General features: G+C 54.6%; 11 protein-coding genes across 20 annotated transcripts; 5 read left to right on the forward strand and 6 right to left on the reverse strand.

The window, feature by feature from the left end:
- Positions 1-45: 45 nt before the first annotated feature.
- On the reverse strand, positions 46-3,064 carry KVP18_002964 (uncharacterized protein; the record flags this gene model as incomplete). Of its 3 annotated transcripts, XM_067954305.1 has the most annotated exons (2): positions 46-1,540; positions 1,569-3,064. In XM_067954305.1, 2 exons carry the CDS (start codon positions 3,062-3,064, stop codon positions 46-48), a joined length of 2,991 nt encoding a protein of 996 aa, XP_067807045.1. The 3 variants fall into 3 exon arrangements, with proteins under 3 accessions (XP_067807045.1, XP_067807047.1, XP_067807046.1); XM_067954307.1 differs by lacking the exon at positions 1,569-3,064 and having other exon boundaries at positions 46-1,521; XM_067954306.1 differs by lacking the exon at positions 46-1,540 and having other exon boundaries at positions 1,565-3,064.
- Positions 3,065-3,088: 24 nt separating this feature from the next.
- Positions 3,089-3,388, reverse strand: KVP18_002970 (uncharacterized protein; the record flags this gene model as incomplete). The annotated part of the gene is made up of 1 exon (XM_067954322.1): positions 3,089-3,388. One exon carries the CDS (start codon positions 3,386-3,388, stop codon positions 3,089-3,091), a length of 300 nt encoding a protein of 99 aa, XP_067807060.1.
- Positions 3,389-3,405: 17 nt separating this feature from the next.
- Positions 3,406-4,113, forward strand: KVP18_002955 (uncharacterized protein; the record flags this gene model as incomplete). The annotated part of the gene is made up of 1 exon (XM_067954294.1): positions 3,406-4,113. One exon carries the CDS (start codon positions 3,406-3,408, stop codon positions 4,111-4,113), a length of 708 nt encoding a protein of 235 aa, XP_067807036.1.
- Positions 4,114-4,551: 438 nt separating this feature from the next.
- KVP18_002956 (uncharacterized protein) lies at positions 4,552-5,613 on the reverse strand (the record flags this gene model as incomplete). Its single annotated transcript, XM_067954295.1, has 1 exon — positions 4,552-5,613. The coding sequence occupies one exon, from the start codon at positions 5,611-5,613 to the stop codon at positions 4,552-4,554; it is 1,062 nt and encodes a 353-aa protein (XP_067807037.1).
- A 168-nt stretch (positions 5,614-5,781) lies between these two features.
- On the forward strand, positions 5,782-8,840 carry KVP18_002954 (uncharacterized protein; the record flags this gene model as incomplete). 4 transcript variants are annotated; one of them, XM_067954293.1, is made up of 6 exons in its annotated part: positions 5,782-6,818; positions 6,846-7,028; positions 7,057-7,136; positions 7,175-7,975; positions 8,004-8,764; positions 8,793-8,840. In XM_067954293.1, 6 exons carry the CDS (start codon positions 5,782-5,784, stop codon positions 8,838-8,840), a joined length of 2,910 nt encoding a protein of 969 aa, XP_067807035.1. The 4 variants fall into 4 exon arrangements, with proteins under 4 accessions (XP_067807035.1, XP_067807034.1, XP_067807033.1 ...); XM_067954292.1 differs by lacking the exons at positions 6,846-7,028; positions 7,057-7,136; positions 7,175-7,975; positions 8,004-8,764; positions 8,793-8,840 and having other exon boundaries at positions 5,782-6,822; XM_067954291.1 differs by lacking the exons at positions 5,782-6,818; positions 6,846-7,028; positions 7,057-7,136; positions 8,793-8,840 and having other exon boundaries at positions 7,576-8,043.
- Positions 8,841-8,860: 20 nt separating this feature from the next.
- KVP18_002965 (uncharacterized protein) lies at positions 8,861-9,889 on the forward strand (the record flags this gene model as incomplete). Of its 3 annotated transcripts, XM_067954308.1 has the most annotated exons (4): positions 8,861-9,049; positions 9,078-9,269; positions 9,295-9,662; positions 9,691-9,889. In XM_067954308.1, the coding sequence occupies 4 exons, from the start codon at positions 8,861-8,863 to the stop codon at positions 9,887-9,889; spliced, it is 948 nt and encodes a 315-aa protein (XP_067807048.1). The 3 variants fall into 3 exon arrangements, with proteins under 3 accessions (XP_067807048.1, XP_067807050.1, XP_067807049.1); XM_067954310.1 differs by lacking the exons at positions 9,295-9,662; positions 9,691-9,889 and having other exon boundaries at positions 8,861-9,217; XM_067954309.1 differs by lacking the exons at positions 8,861-9,049; positions 9,078-9,269 and having other exon boundaries at positions 9,632-9,889.
- A 36-nt stretch (positions 9,890-9,925) lies between these two features.
- On the forward strand, positions 9,926-10,912 carry KVP18_002966 (uncharacterized protein; the record flags this gene model as incomplete). 2 transcript variants are annotated; one of them, XM_067954312.1, is made up of 2 exons in its annotated part: positions 9,926-10,715; positions 10,739-10,851. In XM_067954312.1, 2 exons carry the CDS (start codon positions 9,926-9,928, stop codon positions 10,849-10,851), a joined length of 903 nt encoding a protein of 300 aa, XP_067807052.1. The 2 variants fall into 2 exon arrangements, with proteins under 2 accessions (XP_067807052.1, XP_067807051.1); XM_067954311.1 differs by having other exon boundaries at positions 9,926-10,912.
- KVP18_005192 (uncharacterized protein) lies at positions 10,898-11,533 on the reverse strand (the record flags this gene model as incomplete). The annotated part of the gene is made up of 2 exons (XM_067949577.1): positions 10,898-11,378; positions 11,406-11,533. 2 exons carry the CDS (start codon positions 11,531-11,533, stop codon positions 10,898-10,900), a joined length of 609 nt encoding a protein of 202 aa, XP_067807083.1.
- Positions 11,534-11,946: 413 nt separating this feature from the next.
- On the reverse strand, positions 11,947-12,984 carry KVP18_002976 (uncharacterized protein; the record flags this gene model as incomplete). Of its 2 annotated transcripts, XM_067954336.1 has the most annotated exons (3): positions 11,947-12,114; positions 12,141-12,917; positions 12,946-12,984. In XM_067954336.1, 3 exons carry the CDS (start codon positions 12,982-12,984, stop codon positions 11,947-11,949), a joined length of 984 nt encoding a protein of 327 aa, XP_067807074.1. The 2 variants fall into 2 exon arrangements, with proteins under 2 accessions (XP_067807074.1, XP_067807073.1); XM_067954335.1 differs by lacking the exon at positions 12,946-12,984 and having other exon boundaries at positions 12,015-12,923.
- A 46-nt stretch (positions 12,985-13,030) lies between these two features.
- On the forward strand, positions 13,031-13,783 carry KVP18_002961 (uncharacterized protein; the record flags this gene model as incomplete). The annotated part of the gene is made up of 1 exon (XM_067954302.1): positions 13,031-13,783. One exon carries the CDS (start codon positions 13,031-13,033, stop codon positions 13,781-13,783), a length of 753 nt encoding a protein of 250 aa, XP_067807042.1.
- On the reverse strand, positions 13,784-14,026 carry KVP18_002962 (uncharacterized protein; the record flags this gene model as incomplete). Its single annotated transcript, XM_067954303.1, has 1 exon — positions 13,784-14,026. The coding sequence occupies one exon, from the start codon at positions 14,024-14,026 to the stop codon at positions 13,784-13,786; it is 243 nt and encodes an 80-aa protein (XP_067807043.1).
- Positions 14,027-14,564: the final 538 nt, after the last annotated feature.

Here is a 14,564-nt window from a genome sequence, read left to right on the forward strand (position 1 = left end):
CTCGAAAAGCCTCTGGAGGAATGTGACATCGTCTTAAAAAGGATCCTACCTTTCCTTTCCCTCTCCTTGATGTAGTCCGATGTTGGCCTGCCGTAAGGACTCTGGGACTTTCGGACAGGGGTTGCTCAGTTCTATCTCGAGAGTGTAGTCGCCCGGCACCAGGCCCATAAGGCGCCAACTGTTTGCCGCGCAGGACAGGTTGTCAGTTCCTTTCACGCAAGCATCGTGGCCCGCGTCCGGCGGAAATAGAACCCCCGGCGGCGTTTCGACTTTGTCTCCCAACGCTCCCGGCGTCAAACACAGAGCCTTATCGGCAGGTCGAGCCCAGCCGTAGGACAGACGAAGCCTGTTGTGCCTTTGGGACTTCACAATGGATCCCGAGTCCGTTATCGCTCCCTCGACGTTTACAGCTGGGGGGGGCCTGAACAGAACCATAAGAGATAGAGGAGCCATCAGTTTCGATTGAGGCAACTGAGCCGGCTTGACGACGAATGCCAATTCCGACGGCCCGTGCGGAGCAGACTTCACTCCGTGTCTTTGGGACCCTTCGAATCCTTCCTGACCTTTGCGCACGAGGACTTTAAGGGCGCAGCCCTGGGGGTTGATGGGGAGAAGTTGAGGTTCCTTTTTTTCAACGGGTTTACTCGAAAACAAACTGAACTGCATGAATCCTTGTTTGGGGGTAGTTGACACCGGGGCAGGGTCGGCCTCGGCAGGGGCGCAAGCACCTGAATGAATCGCGGCAGCACACAGCTGGCTCTCCACCGAATAGGAGCGCCTGCCATACACGACAATCGGGTCGTTGTAGAGCTTCGGGGACACAAGGCAATGTTGTGGACAAATGAAGTCAAAACCTGATCCGACACTGATCTCCTCCTGTAGCGAGGGGAAGGATGCCAGAGTCTCTACACACTCAGGAAGCTCCCGAAAACCAGGGCGAGTTGCCTGGTCCTTCTGACAGCTGATTCCCTTCACAACAAAAGACCCGCCTGTTGGGTTGTCAGGGTAGAACATCTCAGAAAAGACGAACTTCACTCGGGTGGCCACGACAGGGGTTATGGGGTACTCGAGATGGTACAGCGTGTGAGTCTGGTCCACACGGAACACTTGCGTGTCCTGCTCCTTCCCGTCCGGAATCACAGAGATCTGCGCGGGCCAGGAGGCAGGGTCATCCAACGGATAGTAGTTGAAGCGCGTGAGTCTGTAGGGGCCGTTGAAGGTGAGCTCCATCCACTCGCCCACGCCAGAGGAAGCGGGGCTGCTGCGCCAGGTCCCGAAAGGCTCGTCGACATGCAGCGCGCTCACTCCGCTCATGCATGTGTACCCTGCACCCTGTGAGGAGGATTCACGGCACTCCTTGAAGGCCTTCTCGACAGGAGACGAGACAGACAGCTCCGGGCCCCCACACTCTCCTCGCGTCTCCCTCTGAGCCTCTGCAAAGAAAATCACAGGTGCGTGACCCCTAATTCTGACGTTGGTCTTGAGGTTGGGTGTGGGAACTCCGGCTCGCAGGATGCGCATAGGAGTGGATGCGACAGCGCTGCGTGAACTCGACCCCAACCACTCACATTACATTCGGTTCCCCGTCGAACACGCTGAGGAAGTCGTCAGTGATCTGGAAGTCAAGTTCACAGGGCTCGAGGGGTACATCGCCTTGAAGAGGCACGGCAGCGTAGAGGATCGCCGGTACGTTGAAAGCGACGCTGATGCTGAGGTCGCCCTCCTGCAGCCGTTTCGAGGTGTAGCGGAAAAATACTCGACCCTTGAACTTGGTGGGAACGTCAGCCACGACACGGTTTTCCACGTCAGAGAACGCCTTGATGCCGTTACGCAGCCGGACAACTTCGAACACAGCCGGATCCAACCCCGAGACTTTTAGGAATGGCTTCCTATTCGAAGAGAACAAAGCGTCCGGCGGAACCACCTCAAACTCTCCCGCGCTGTGGGGAGTCTCCCACAGTAGCCGTATCGAGGCCACGTCGGCGTCTGCGAACCGGAGGTGGGAGTTGTGCATCATCTCCACTGTGATGGGGTATTTGGCCCCGGCAGTGAACTCAATGGGCTGCTCTGAGACCTGGCGTTGTACTCCCGAACGCTGGGAGCTGGGAGGTAGCACGGGAATAGGCTCGGGGAGCAGCTCTTGAGTATCCACCGCAGGAGGCCACGGCATGCGGTCCACAATCACTGGCGTGTCCCCGAATATCACGCGTCCTCCGCAGTCGGTTTCCAACGCCAATCGGTATCTCCCGCCGCTCGGCGCCGAAATGAACCCCTGCCAGCGCACGGCGAAGTTCTTGTGAGGGACATGTTCAATGGGGTCTCTCGCATTCCAGATGAAGTCGATCTGTGCGTCGATTCGTGTGGCCACAGGTGCTCCTTCAAACTGGGCGTTGTCGAAGTATTGCCCCCGAAGTCCATCAGCTAGTACGTCGCTGGTGTCGTGGGCGGCACAGTTGGCTGGATCCTGAAAAGACTCCTTAACGGCTTTCTCCAGGCGACTCTGCATCGCGCTGATGGTCTGGTCTGCCTCCAAAACCTCGGTGGCGGCTGTTTTTATCTGCTTGAGGATGTGGTCCCCCTTCAGCTGCAGGTTGCGAATATGCTTCACTCGGCTATGAACCTGCTCGTGAGCCGCTGTGCACGTGTCTTCGTAGCGCTTGAAGACGTCCTCTAGGCGACCCGTCTCGGTCTCAATCCGAGTCACCATCTTCCGAACCTCTGCAATCTTCGTATACAAGGCTTCGGTTGCTTTCCGCCGCAACAAGTCGTAGTCCACCACAGGGGCGCAGTAGTTCCACCCCGGGGGTCCAGACTCTGGTTTCTGTGGCTCAACGTAACACCAATCCTTGCCGGTTCCTCCTTGAGGATCTCGCGTGGCCGTGCAGTCAGTGAACACCATCAGGTCCTGCACGAAGGCAGCGGCACAGAGCCGGCCATCAACTGTTCTACGGTGCTGTAATCTGAATTGCGTGAACTCCTGTAGCGCCTCTCTATCGTAGTCCTTGACTGGTCCGTTGTCCTTAGCAGACACCAGCCATGCTACCCACAGCAGCTGCCTTCTCATTCTGTTTATCTGTATGCATACATGTCACTCGGTCACAAAGGGGTTCTCAATCGCTTCGTAGCCGTCCACTGGCGCGATCATCATCACAGACGTCCCTCGCGTTAAAGTCAGTCCCAGTTTTCGAGTGCTGTTATCTTTCAGCGTTTCTTCTGTGTGGTCCAAGACTAGGTTCGATATTTTATCATGGCCTTTCAGGACGCCGCTAACCTCTCGTCCGCCAACCAGCTTTACCATGACCTTCTGTCCCAGGTAACGGTCTAAGTTTCCAGTAAGGCCAGAAGGTTTCTGTCGTTCAGCTGGCTGGTCATTTCCTCGAGCCTGCATCTTTTGTGCATTTACGGATGAGAGGAGAAGACTCTAAAGGCACCAGCTACGACAACATCGAGCAGCTGTGGGACGATAAGTCTGAATGGTACAAGCATGCTTTGGACTATTGGGAAGGCATGGACGCTTCGGTAGACGGCGTGCTGGCAGGGCATGCCAGCCTCAGCCCTGCTGACCTAGTCTGTTCACGGGTGTTCCTGGAGAAGCTGGCTCGCTTGCCAGAGCCGCCGTCCTTCGGGTATGCTCTGGACTGTGGAGCTGGAATCGGCCGTGTGACGAAGGGACTTCTACTGAAAAAGTTTGATACCGTGGATTTGCTAGAGCCGATAGCCAAGTACATCGAGAAGGCCAAGCACTTCGTAGACAGCCCTCAGGCAAAGGAATTTTTCGAGTGCTCTCTTCAGGAATTTGAGTTTCCTCAAGGAAGGTATGACGTGGTTTGGGCTCAGTGGTGTGTGCTCTACCTGACTGACGCAGACTTGGTCAAGTTCATCCAAGACAGTCTGAACGCGCTTACCAAGAATGGCGTTCTGGTGATAAAGGAAAACGTAATTACGGACAGTACGACGGGCTTCCATGTCGATCGTGATGACAACAGTCTAATGCGGCCGAGCCACCACTACAAGCGGCTATTCAAGGAAGCCGGTGCGGAGCTCCTGCTCGAGATGGATCAAACGCACTTCCCGTCCGCTTTGTTCCCAGTGAAGTTGTACGCTCTTCGTTAGTCCAAACCAATGCCATCACCGAACTTATTAGACAATCTTGCCTTCAGAACGGTCAGTTTCGTCTCGATCTCTTCCAGTTCACGTTCACATAGAGCTTTCTTCTGCTCAATGCCAGTTTCAATCCCCGTTAGGTGCTCAGACGCGAATTCCTCCGTGGAGTTGAAGAATGTCGAACCCACGCGCACCGCCAGGTCCTCGGAGTCCAAAGTGACCATTAGTTCTTCGAGGGCTCCCTGCGTCTTCTGTATATCCTTCCTGTAGGCCTCCAGCTGTACCCTCAAGAAATCCTGGCGAGTAGTCAGCAGCGCCACATCGAGCTGTTTGGTGCCCTACACAACGCTCACCATTTCATCCCGGTCGGCTGTATCCACATAGAAGTGCGAGGGCAGGTCGAGTATCCGTGTGTCGTTGAGGCTGCTCATAATGCAGTTTTCTCCATCAAAAACAATCGACAGCTTCTAGCTCGTGAGTGGGGACTTGGAGCCAGCGGTGCTCGTGGCTCTCGTAGAACTCATGGGCGATGTCGCCGTCGCGGTCGCGTAGCAGTGTGAGGGGGTATTGCCCTTGCTGTCCCCCGTTGCCCTTTGGCGCTTCCAACACAAAGTAACGAGTGACGTTGGACCGCCACATGGTCCCAAGGTCGAGCTGGGGACATGCCTCTGTAAATTGCCGGTGAGTACGAGACTTTCGGTTGCCAGTGCCCCATCGGCACCAGCGGATCGCGAACGAAAGTGCCCATACCAACACTAAGAGTCGCTCCTCAGTTGTGAAAGGTATTCTCCAGCGCCACACAGCTAAACTCTGAAACATCGACCTCAGACGGTCCGTCATAGGTCCAACATTCAGCGGACTGAGCACTGCGACGTGGAATAGTGCCATGAGGGCCAAGTCGGAATTGCCTACCAACGACTTCAGAGGGGGAGGATTCAGCAGTCCTAGTTTCAGAACAGTCACGGCAGATGCCAATAGGAATGGGTGAATTGAAACAGACACGGCCTCGATACAGCAGTCTACTGCAGACGCCAGCGGCATCCACAAAAAACGGCAGACAAACTTGTCAGCTTCAATGGAAACCGTTGGCACACTGGAAACAGCAAATACCACTGAGAGAAGAACCAGCACCAGGGTCCACCGACCTAAGTGGGGACTCAACACCAGTGGCACTCGGGCACGGAAAAGGGAACTCCGGATAACATCGACGCGCCCAGAAGCCACCACCACGCCACGAGTTGCCAAGGCGGCAAAGTAGGACGCGCCCTCCAGTAGGAGGGCGCCTCCTGCGACGGAACTCCAGAGGTCCATCATGCGCGCGTGCCTGCCATCGGAGGTGTCGTCGACCAGGTGCCAAGTCCAGAGCCACCCGCTGTTCAGGAACTGTATCCCTGCGAGCCAGCACGTCGTCGCCAGGATCAGCACGAAAACTTGAGATGTGCGGCCGGATGGCGCGGGTGTCACGCGAAGCGGCGATCCGACGTCCGCCCGATTCTGCTGCGGTTCCATCGATATTCGAGTAAATTGTCTGCAGCGATCGGTGATCTTCATACTTGTGGCTTCAGAGAGTCATTGTCTTTCCATCATTTTCCGACTACTTCCGAAATGTGTTGGCTGAGGATTCTGTACGAACGCAGCTTTTTTTAGAAATCTAAATGTGTAGTTTTCTGAATAGGAATGTTTTTTGGTCTGCTAACACCTGTATCCCATGCAAGGTCAATCGTCGACGGGCTGCTCGTTGATGCACCCTCGTGTTCTGTGATTGAGCGAGCCGGAGCGAAGATGCAGGCTGACCTCAGGACCTTCCCTGCAACCCGCCTGGACTGCTGTGTTCATGGCGTCATCCCAACTGCTAGCTCACTTCCTCTGCTCGAGTGCGTGTCTGTTGATGTAAGGAATCCTTTTTGTGCTGTGCCGCGCCAGACCCCAGATTCCCCCGAAATATCACTAGAGAGCTATCTCACCTCCCTCTACATTCGTGTGTCTACGACGGTGCTGAATCGACCCGATCCCAACCTGGACATCATGCCATTGGCTCTCAACTCAGTGCCAGTCACCGATCCTGCAACATGGACTTCTCTCCGTCAGTCCATCATCAACGCCCTATGTAACCCAGTGGTGGCCACTAGACGCCACGAGGCGGTAGACGACATGAAACCTGGCACCATCCTCGGGGTACCGATCGCAGGCACAATTCAGGAGCTTGCGTATGAGGAGTCGTCCCTCACTCGAGTGGATGTGGCTATCAACCTCGGCATCGACGCCAAATCCACCGAGGAGTCGGTCCCATATCCCCCACTTGTACCACTGCACATGAACACCAGCCCGAACACGGCGTTCCTGCTGTGCCTCGTCGGCGGAGCACTTTGCATGTTTCAAGTGGCTACGACCTTCATTCGTCGCGGCGAGACTATCCATGCGCCGCCACTGGAACACGTCAACCGAAACGAGCCGCAACCACGCTTCGCCACGATACACTTCTACACCGACGGTCGCCTGCCTAGAGACGTCCCACTGGACACGCCTCCACTACCGCCGGTGGTTGTTACGGGCAGTAAAGAGTGGCATATGAACGTTTGCGAGCACCGTCTGGAAGACATACGGCGCTTTTTGAAAAGCATTGGAAAGCGCTACAATTTACCCTTTGAGGGCCATTCCAAACAATCGTTGTGGAACTGCATCACCATCGCTTTTATCAAGCTGTCGGAAAGGAAGTGAGTTGCACGTGGGACTCACATCAGAGTATCTGAGTTGTCTATAAAGGAGCTGGGCTTCTGTTGCTGGGGCTACCCACTGTTCAGGCTGATGTCGGTGAAAAACTGGACAGCTCAGGACGTCATGAGCTTCGAAGCCTTCGAATCGAAAGCTGTGAAAGACTTCGCACGGTTGAGGGATGAATCAGTCAACATCGTCGATGTATTCCTGTGAGTTGTTGCTTGTAAATGAATGCAGCAAGAGGGATTTAACAGCCAGGCCTAAACACGGAATCATGCAAACAAGAGACGACCGGACAGACTTGGTAATGTTTCATGGTGCGTCTCAATAGCTTTACTTACGTGGTTCTAGAGAGTGAAGGCCGCCCTCACGCGTTTGAGACACCGATCCGTTGAGAACATCATCGAGATTAGACACGGTAGGCCCAAGGATCCTGCTCGGAAATCGTTTGGACGCCGGCGCTGGACACCGACACCGGATCCCTGTGAGTTTGAAACCGCCGCCCCAACCTCCCAGTCCAAGCCGGCTTTTTTTGAGAAAACAGGAACGTGGACTGCTTCACAGGGATCGAACGACGAAAGCGATTCCAGCGAAGGCGAGCACTCTCTGCCCAAGGACTCGGCCTCGTGGAGTGCGTGGGGGGCAGACGAACCGAAGACTGCATCTGCTCAGGACGGGTCGGCAATCGGTGCCGACACCGATGGATATGACGGGTTGGTCTCAGTCCGGATCACCCACGATCCCAAGGACGCCAGGATGAAGCGGCTGCTGACTCGGCAGGACTCCGACATCGTCGCTCACACCGATGTCTCGGTGCAAGCAGACCCCACTGCCTCTGCCTGGAGCGACATGAGGAATCCATCTGGAGGATTGGGCAGTTCAAATGTAGCGGAAGAGATTGTTCCATCCGAGTTGAAATCTCAGGAAGTTTCGGATTCTAAGGAAGAGATTGTTCCATCCGAGCTGAAAGCTCTGGAAGTTTCGGATTCTAACGAGTCTGAATGCTGGGATCGTGTGTGGGACACGTGGGACGAGATTGAGGACACGGTTGCCCGCTACAGGGTAATGCCAGACGTGCCTGAGACGGCGACTCCCCAGCAAGAGGGGGCGACTTTGCCTACGCCCGCCCTCGCGTTGGCAATCACACCACTTGGCCGTAGGTTAGGAGACGAGTACGCATCCAGTGTGGAAGGAGGCTTTCTACGACCATGTAGAGAATGCTGAGGTCTTCTCCAAGCATAGAAACAAGATGGTTACCAACAGTGACAACCGAGCAGTCATAGATTTGATTCCTTACAAGACGAAGACGGCTGAGTACGTGGACGACCTGCTCGTGTTCGGCAACGTGCGAACGGTACCGCTGCCGTTGCTGGCCCAGGCGTGCTTGAACAAATTTCGCGTGGTGCACGACGCATACCCACCAGTGACTCCAGCAGAGGAGGTGGCGATATCTACCGGGTGCTTCGATGTGGAACGGCCCATTGCACGCAACCTCCTTCCAACATCTATCCTCGACGTCAAGGAGTGGCTGTACAAAACCAAGGGCGACCTGCCTGAGAGCGTTACTTTCGACCCGGATAGTCGTATTGAACTGGTAAGCGTGTTTGAGCTAGGACTGGAGTGGACTATCGAGGTCGCTGTGCAGCTCCCAGTTTTCAATCCCTCGCCGTTCTCCGTATTGTTTGGCCACGCAAGCGGAGGCTGGTTTGGGTGCGGAAACTTCCAGTTACCAGGCCTCATGAACCTTCCTCCAGTGGACGACCCGACGCCAACAAAGCAACGCTGGGTTCACTATGTCCTAGTGCGGTGCGGCGACTCTCTTCGAATCTTTCGCGACCATTTCTTGCACCAGGAGGTCAAACAGGTCCATGAGTTTCCAAAGATGATTCAGCATATTGGCAACTCCGGCGAAGGTCATCCATTTGGTGCGTTTGCGGGATTCAAAGTAGGTGACTTGAGGTCTTCCAACTCAGTTCTGGTCGTACGCTTCGAAGGAATTTGATGGGATTGCGTGCGTATAGATACATAAAAAACAAATATCATGTCGTTTCAAGACCGCGCGTTTTCAGCAGAGCCACCTCCGACAACGGGGGGGCCGTCCTTTGCCGAGGGCGAGGCGGTCGACCTTCTGCATGCGCACGGCGACGAGACATCTGACGACCCCACAGAGAGTGCCTTCCGTGAAAAACTACTCGACTTGGAGCGGCGGCTTACAGACCTGCAGGACCAGGTAGGATCTAGCAGCCGCGCCGACTCAGTGCAATGTGGTGAGGGCAGACGACGGCGACGAAGCATACTCCGAGTTGGAGGCGGAACTGAGCAACGCTCAACGGCTGGCGTCGCAGGCAGACGCGTTCCTTCGGCAGTGGCGCCTGGACACCACGTCGGTCCCAGTTAAAGAGAGGTCACGAGTGTCCTTCGCAATGATGAAATCACATTTCGGAGTTCTAGTAGGCACATGGGATCGCGACTCAGCAGAAACACTCGCTGTCTGACTGTGAGAGCCGGTTCCTGCGTGCCCAACAACAGCACAGCGTCCATAAGCAGCTTGGGCGTATGTCGACCCAAGGATCGCTGTCTACCACTGCGGAGTCAGCGCGCTCACTATCTGGCGACTACACGCCCACAGGCATCCCTAGGCCGCTGTCCATGTACGATGCCGAGATCCCAGGAGGCGAGGACAGCCAGCCTGCAGACGGTCTCGTGCGAATCCACCACCAGGTTTCGGAGGCCAACGCCATCTTCAAAGAACTAGCAAGCCTCGTGATGATTCAACAAAATCCAGTCGATTCGCTCTCAACCGCGCTTGGGAATGCCCGTGTACACATGGACCAAGCTCACGGGTGGGGTCTCTCAGCCTAATGCACGCAGAGAACTGAAGCAGACCTACTACGACACCCAATACTACCGACGGCGCCAGGCGGTATTGCTATTAGTGCTGCTGGTGCTGTCTAGCCTGGTGTGCTACTATTACGTTGTGCCCCTTGCGGCGGGCGGGGTCACAGTGGTCTCGTGGTTCAACCAGCGGCTACACGGCTTCAGAGGTCGAGTTGCGCCTGACGACGCGTGATTTGTGAACCGCACCTGTATCAAAATATTTGCGCAGATGTTGTTTGCCGGGGCGTTCGCCAAAGTCAAAACTTCCAAAAGCCATTCAAAAGTGCTTTGGCTGCAGTTTGACGAGCACGTCCTGACAATGCAAGCAAATAGGGGGGGGACAACTCTGTACGCGGTGAACTGCATAAAGGTGCCCTTGCAGCTGGAAGCACTCTGGGGCCCCGACCTGCCGCCTGAGGGCACGCCTAGACCAGCTAACACCATGGCCAGCATCTGCTGCTGCGGCATGCGACAGAAGCTGGAGAAAGCCGCTTTCGATCCGGTCACCCTGAGACTCAGTTGTGTGGGCAGGGCCGAATGGATGAACATAACTCTGCGCCACTTCGAGATGCTGCCATTCATGGAACGCCTTCAGTCCTTCGAGACAGAGCCGGAGGAGCTTCCTCTGGCAAAGAACGAAGACTTTTGGACTAAGGAACTCATGCCTTGGCGCGATCTCCTAACAGAGGCGGGCACGGGCGATGTGCTGGTCTTCAAGACTCCCAACCTCATCCCCAAGCTGCAGCGAGTGGTGACGGGTAGCACTGCTGATCATGTGGGACTACTCTTTCGCAAGGAGAAAGCTGTTTGGTTTATGGACAGCGTGGGCGATGGCGGCGTCAAGGCGTACGAACTCGAGGACTTTTTCGAGCTGGGGCTTCATAAGATGTACGAAACCATTGTGTACCGTAAGCTGTTGCATGACCCCTTTTCTGACGAGGCTCTCGAAGGGTTCTCTAATTTCCTGGACGAGTCTCTGGGCGCAGACTACCACCTGTCAGTGCACTCTCTTGTACGAAGTAGGTCAATGGACAATATGGAGCGCAAGGGCTATTCATGCTCGGAGCTGGTCGCCAAAAGCTGGAAGGCTCTTGGCGTCATTCCTCCGGACAAGGTGACCTCCACGTGGCTACCCAAAGACTTCACGCAAGATGAAGCGATCGACTTTAACACCAACTGTGGCCTGTCTCGTGAGGTTCGATTAGTTGTCACGTGATGGTTGATACTCATTTAGGTCGTCTTGTATTTCTTCACCTGTCTTTACGGAGTCGTAGAATTCCCTTATCCACTCTTGCGCCTGTTCATCCTCTTCGTCATCCGACGGAACCTCCTCCCCTTGTCGATTTAGTCGGTCGATCTTCAGCAGATTCGGCAGCTTCTCGAAGATTGGGAGTCTGTAGGTTGGGGTTATCTCAGTCAGTGGGCACGGGTCCAAGTTGAGGATCTGAAGGTCAGGCAGAAACGCCACGAAATCCAGGTCTGGTAGTGCTGACAAATTCGTGCAGCCTGCCAAGCTCAACTCCTGCAACCGAGGAAAGAAGGTCGGGATCTTTGCTAACTCCGAGGGAAGGGTAGGGTTGTCGTGGAACTCGAGACACTCGCAGTTCGCAAAGACAGGGAAGTTATCGAAGTTCAGAAGCTTCGTCTGGTTCAGTGCGAGGAACTCGATATCAACGGCGTGTCTGTGTTACAATGAAGCGAATTCTTACTGCGACAGGGAGGCGGAGTCGGTAGGCGACAATGTTTTGATGCGGATTGCGTCAAGACAGAGCTCTGTGATAGGCGTTTCGGCTCGACTGATAGCCTTCAGTATTCGGCTGGGTTTAACGTCAGTCATTGACGTCGATTAACGTGATTATATTTCCGGCAAACATGCGAGTGATGTTGTTTCTGACATCGGTCTTAGCAGGATATCCGCCATTCCTAACCACTTCTATGGTCGCTCATTTGATCCAGCAAGACGACATTCGGGTGGCTGTGATGGCCAGTAAATAAAGTCGCAGCGCTCACACAGGTGTTCTACGTAGAGCAACTGAAATGCTGACATCTGGGGACTGGGACGTCCAGGGAGTGGTCCACTGCGCGTCCCCGTTGATATGCGAGCTGATTGGTAAGAAGTACGACACTAGAAAGGGCCGATGCAAGTTCAGCTTGACCATCGTGAGAGGCAGTCACGCTTGCGACGCAGTTTGGTAAAGAGACTTACGACATATTGATTCGTGACTGTAAGGCCCCTCCCCAGGTTGAGTACTAGCACGAGCCACACCACCAGGAGAATTTAGGTGTTGGCTCCTCAAAACGGGGTTCCTCTTGTTCCGTTATTGGACTCGTGTACACTCCGGGGCTCCACTTGCGGGAGTCGATTCGGTGAATGACATCAGCCCACTGGTCGTGAACTTGAAAGTACATCTCTGGAATCTGTCTGAATTCCGACACGTACTCACTGCTGTACATTCCGGCGGACAAGCCAACCGTACGAACCTGGCCTCTCGCGAGGCACTGATCTTACGGAGGAACTTTGACAAGGGCACGGCGATGTCGTCAATGATGAGGTACTCGTTGTGTGGAGAATCTTCAGGAAACAGGCACGCTTTGGGACCCGAATAACCATTGAATAGGTCGAACCCGTGGTAGCAGGGAATGATCTCGTCGTTTTGGCCGTGCAATATCAACAACGGGACTCTAGGTTGTATATGCGCCAAGGACTGCTCGATGTCCCAGTAGTTGGTCACGAAAATCTTGCCAAAGGAAGAGGCGTAGTCCTGCACCACGCTGTGAATTGACTTGTACGGTGAGTGCAGCACTAGGCCACCAATCCTAAATCCTTTGGCAGTCGCCCAAGTAGCAAGCCGAGCTGCAGGGCCCGTTCCGATAGACCGGCCAAATAGTACGATGTTCTCAGGCTTGAGGTTGGTCTGCTGAACCAACCAGAGAAAGGCCGCGATGCCCCATCGGTCAATGACGTCGTGATCCGGACTGCTATGCGCTTGGGTGATGCCGTAGCCTGGATACTCAACAGCCATCAGGTGACAATTCGTAAACTCCTGGAGAACGCTGAGTTCCTCCTTCATGTCACCAATGTCACAGGAGTTCCCATGAAAGTAGAGGACACAGTGCCGGCTTCCTCTCTCAGATCTGCACGGAATCAGCAGACTGGGGAAGTACGGAACCTGGCGGTCACCCGAGGGGATAAAGACCAGCTGTTCCATCTGCTCTGTGTACTGCATGCATTGGCGCGTCCTCTCTCACCGTGCAAGGCGTGAAGGGGAACACGACGTAGTTGCCCATGGCGCAAAGCTCGATTTTGGGCGTGGCGTGATGGAAAAGTCAGAAAATGTCTTTGCGTTTGTTGAGCACCAAGGCTGTCCCTGATGCACTATTTCTGTTCGACTTCGATGGAACGCTGGCAAGAATAGTTCCGAATCCGATGTCTGCGCGAATGAGTCACCGTACGGCACAAGCGCTGGAGTCTCTCTCAGACAAGGCGCAGGTCGGCGTGGTCTCCGGCCGGAAACTGGACACTCTGCGGACGTTCGTGCCCTTTTGGCGCAAGCTGGTGCTAGTTGGTTCACACGGGCACGACATCCTCCTTCCAGGAGAGGACGTGCCGCTGTCCGTCGGGACCGAACACGTACCGGTTCTTGAAGAGGTAGAAAAAGAACTGCAGCATGTAGACATTCCTGGCGTGGAACTGGAAAACAACACCTATTCCTTATCAGTCCACTGGCGACACGCAGATCCCTCCAAGCTTTCTGAGCTTCGATCCAAGGTAGAGACAGCAATTGACGGGAAGAATCTTTTGATACGCGATGGCAAAAAGCTGTACGAAGTAAGAAGCACCATGGATTGGCATAAGGGCCGTGCGGTGGAGTTGCTCATGGAGAAGCTGAACAACGTCAAGCCCGTGTTCTTCTTTGGTGACGACTTGACGGACGAGGACGTATTTGGCGTGTTTGAAGGGAAAGACAAGTGCACTGGTGTCTGGGTCACCACAGATCCGGAGTCAAGGTCTACAAAGGCCACCTACTATGTGGAAGGTCCCGAAGATGTAACGTCTTTCATTGAAAATGCTGCCGCGTGTCTGTGATCATGACAGGATACGTTGCGAAATAGCCTGTTCCACATATCTGAGCAAATCTTGTAAACCGCCAGCGTTGTAGCTGTCCACCATGTTTGGGAGTGTATCGTCAAGAAACTGGTGCAGAGTCAAGAAGACTTGTCGGAGGGGGAACGCCACCAAGTCCGATATCCGCTCCCAGCGCAACTCATTCTCACGCAAGGCCACCGGAACGGAGCCTCGCTTGTAAGCACTCAAGGCTATCAATAGCATCCAAGATGTGCAAAAACACAGAACTAAGGCAGCTCTAACCAGAGGGTGGAGTTTTCGCGGGCCTCGGTACCTTTGATATCGGAAGGCCACAATTGAAACAGCCAGGAATGCTACTGCTTCCAAAAGGTACCAGATGATGTAGTGAACGCTGCCACGAAATAATGAAAGAGAGACCTGGGCGACAAGTGCCACGAGTAAGACGAGCCTGCGTGATATAGCACAGGGCTACTCACCAAGGACGTCTGACCTCCTTTTCTTCAATACTGAATACCAGCACCACTGCCAATGCTCTCGCCAACGAGACGACAGCCTAGTAACGGATTCTCCAAATACTCACGAGCAGGGCCTTAGGAGGTAAGAAGTCCTGAAAGGCAAGGTCCACCACACGCGTATACATGGTATACAGCACTAGTGCGCCGAGCCATCGCTGGAGCTGTGTCTCTTGCACTCCGCCTCGACGACTGAGCCAGGTATCTAGGTAGCTTGGGCAGTGGTTTGATCTCGCCACGTAACGAGGAATACGACTGAAATCGACAAG

The sequence above is a fragment of a genome (genome assembly GCF_019968955.1).
Source record: "MAG: Porospora cf. gigantea A chromosome Unknown PgA_NODE_65_length_48163_cov_334.912, whole genome shotgun sequence".
Lineage (NCBI taxonomy): Eukaryota > Apicomplexa > Conoidasida > Eugregarinorida > Porosporidae > Porospora > Porospora cf. gigantea A.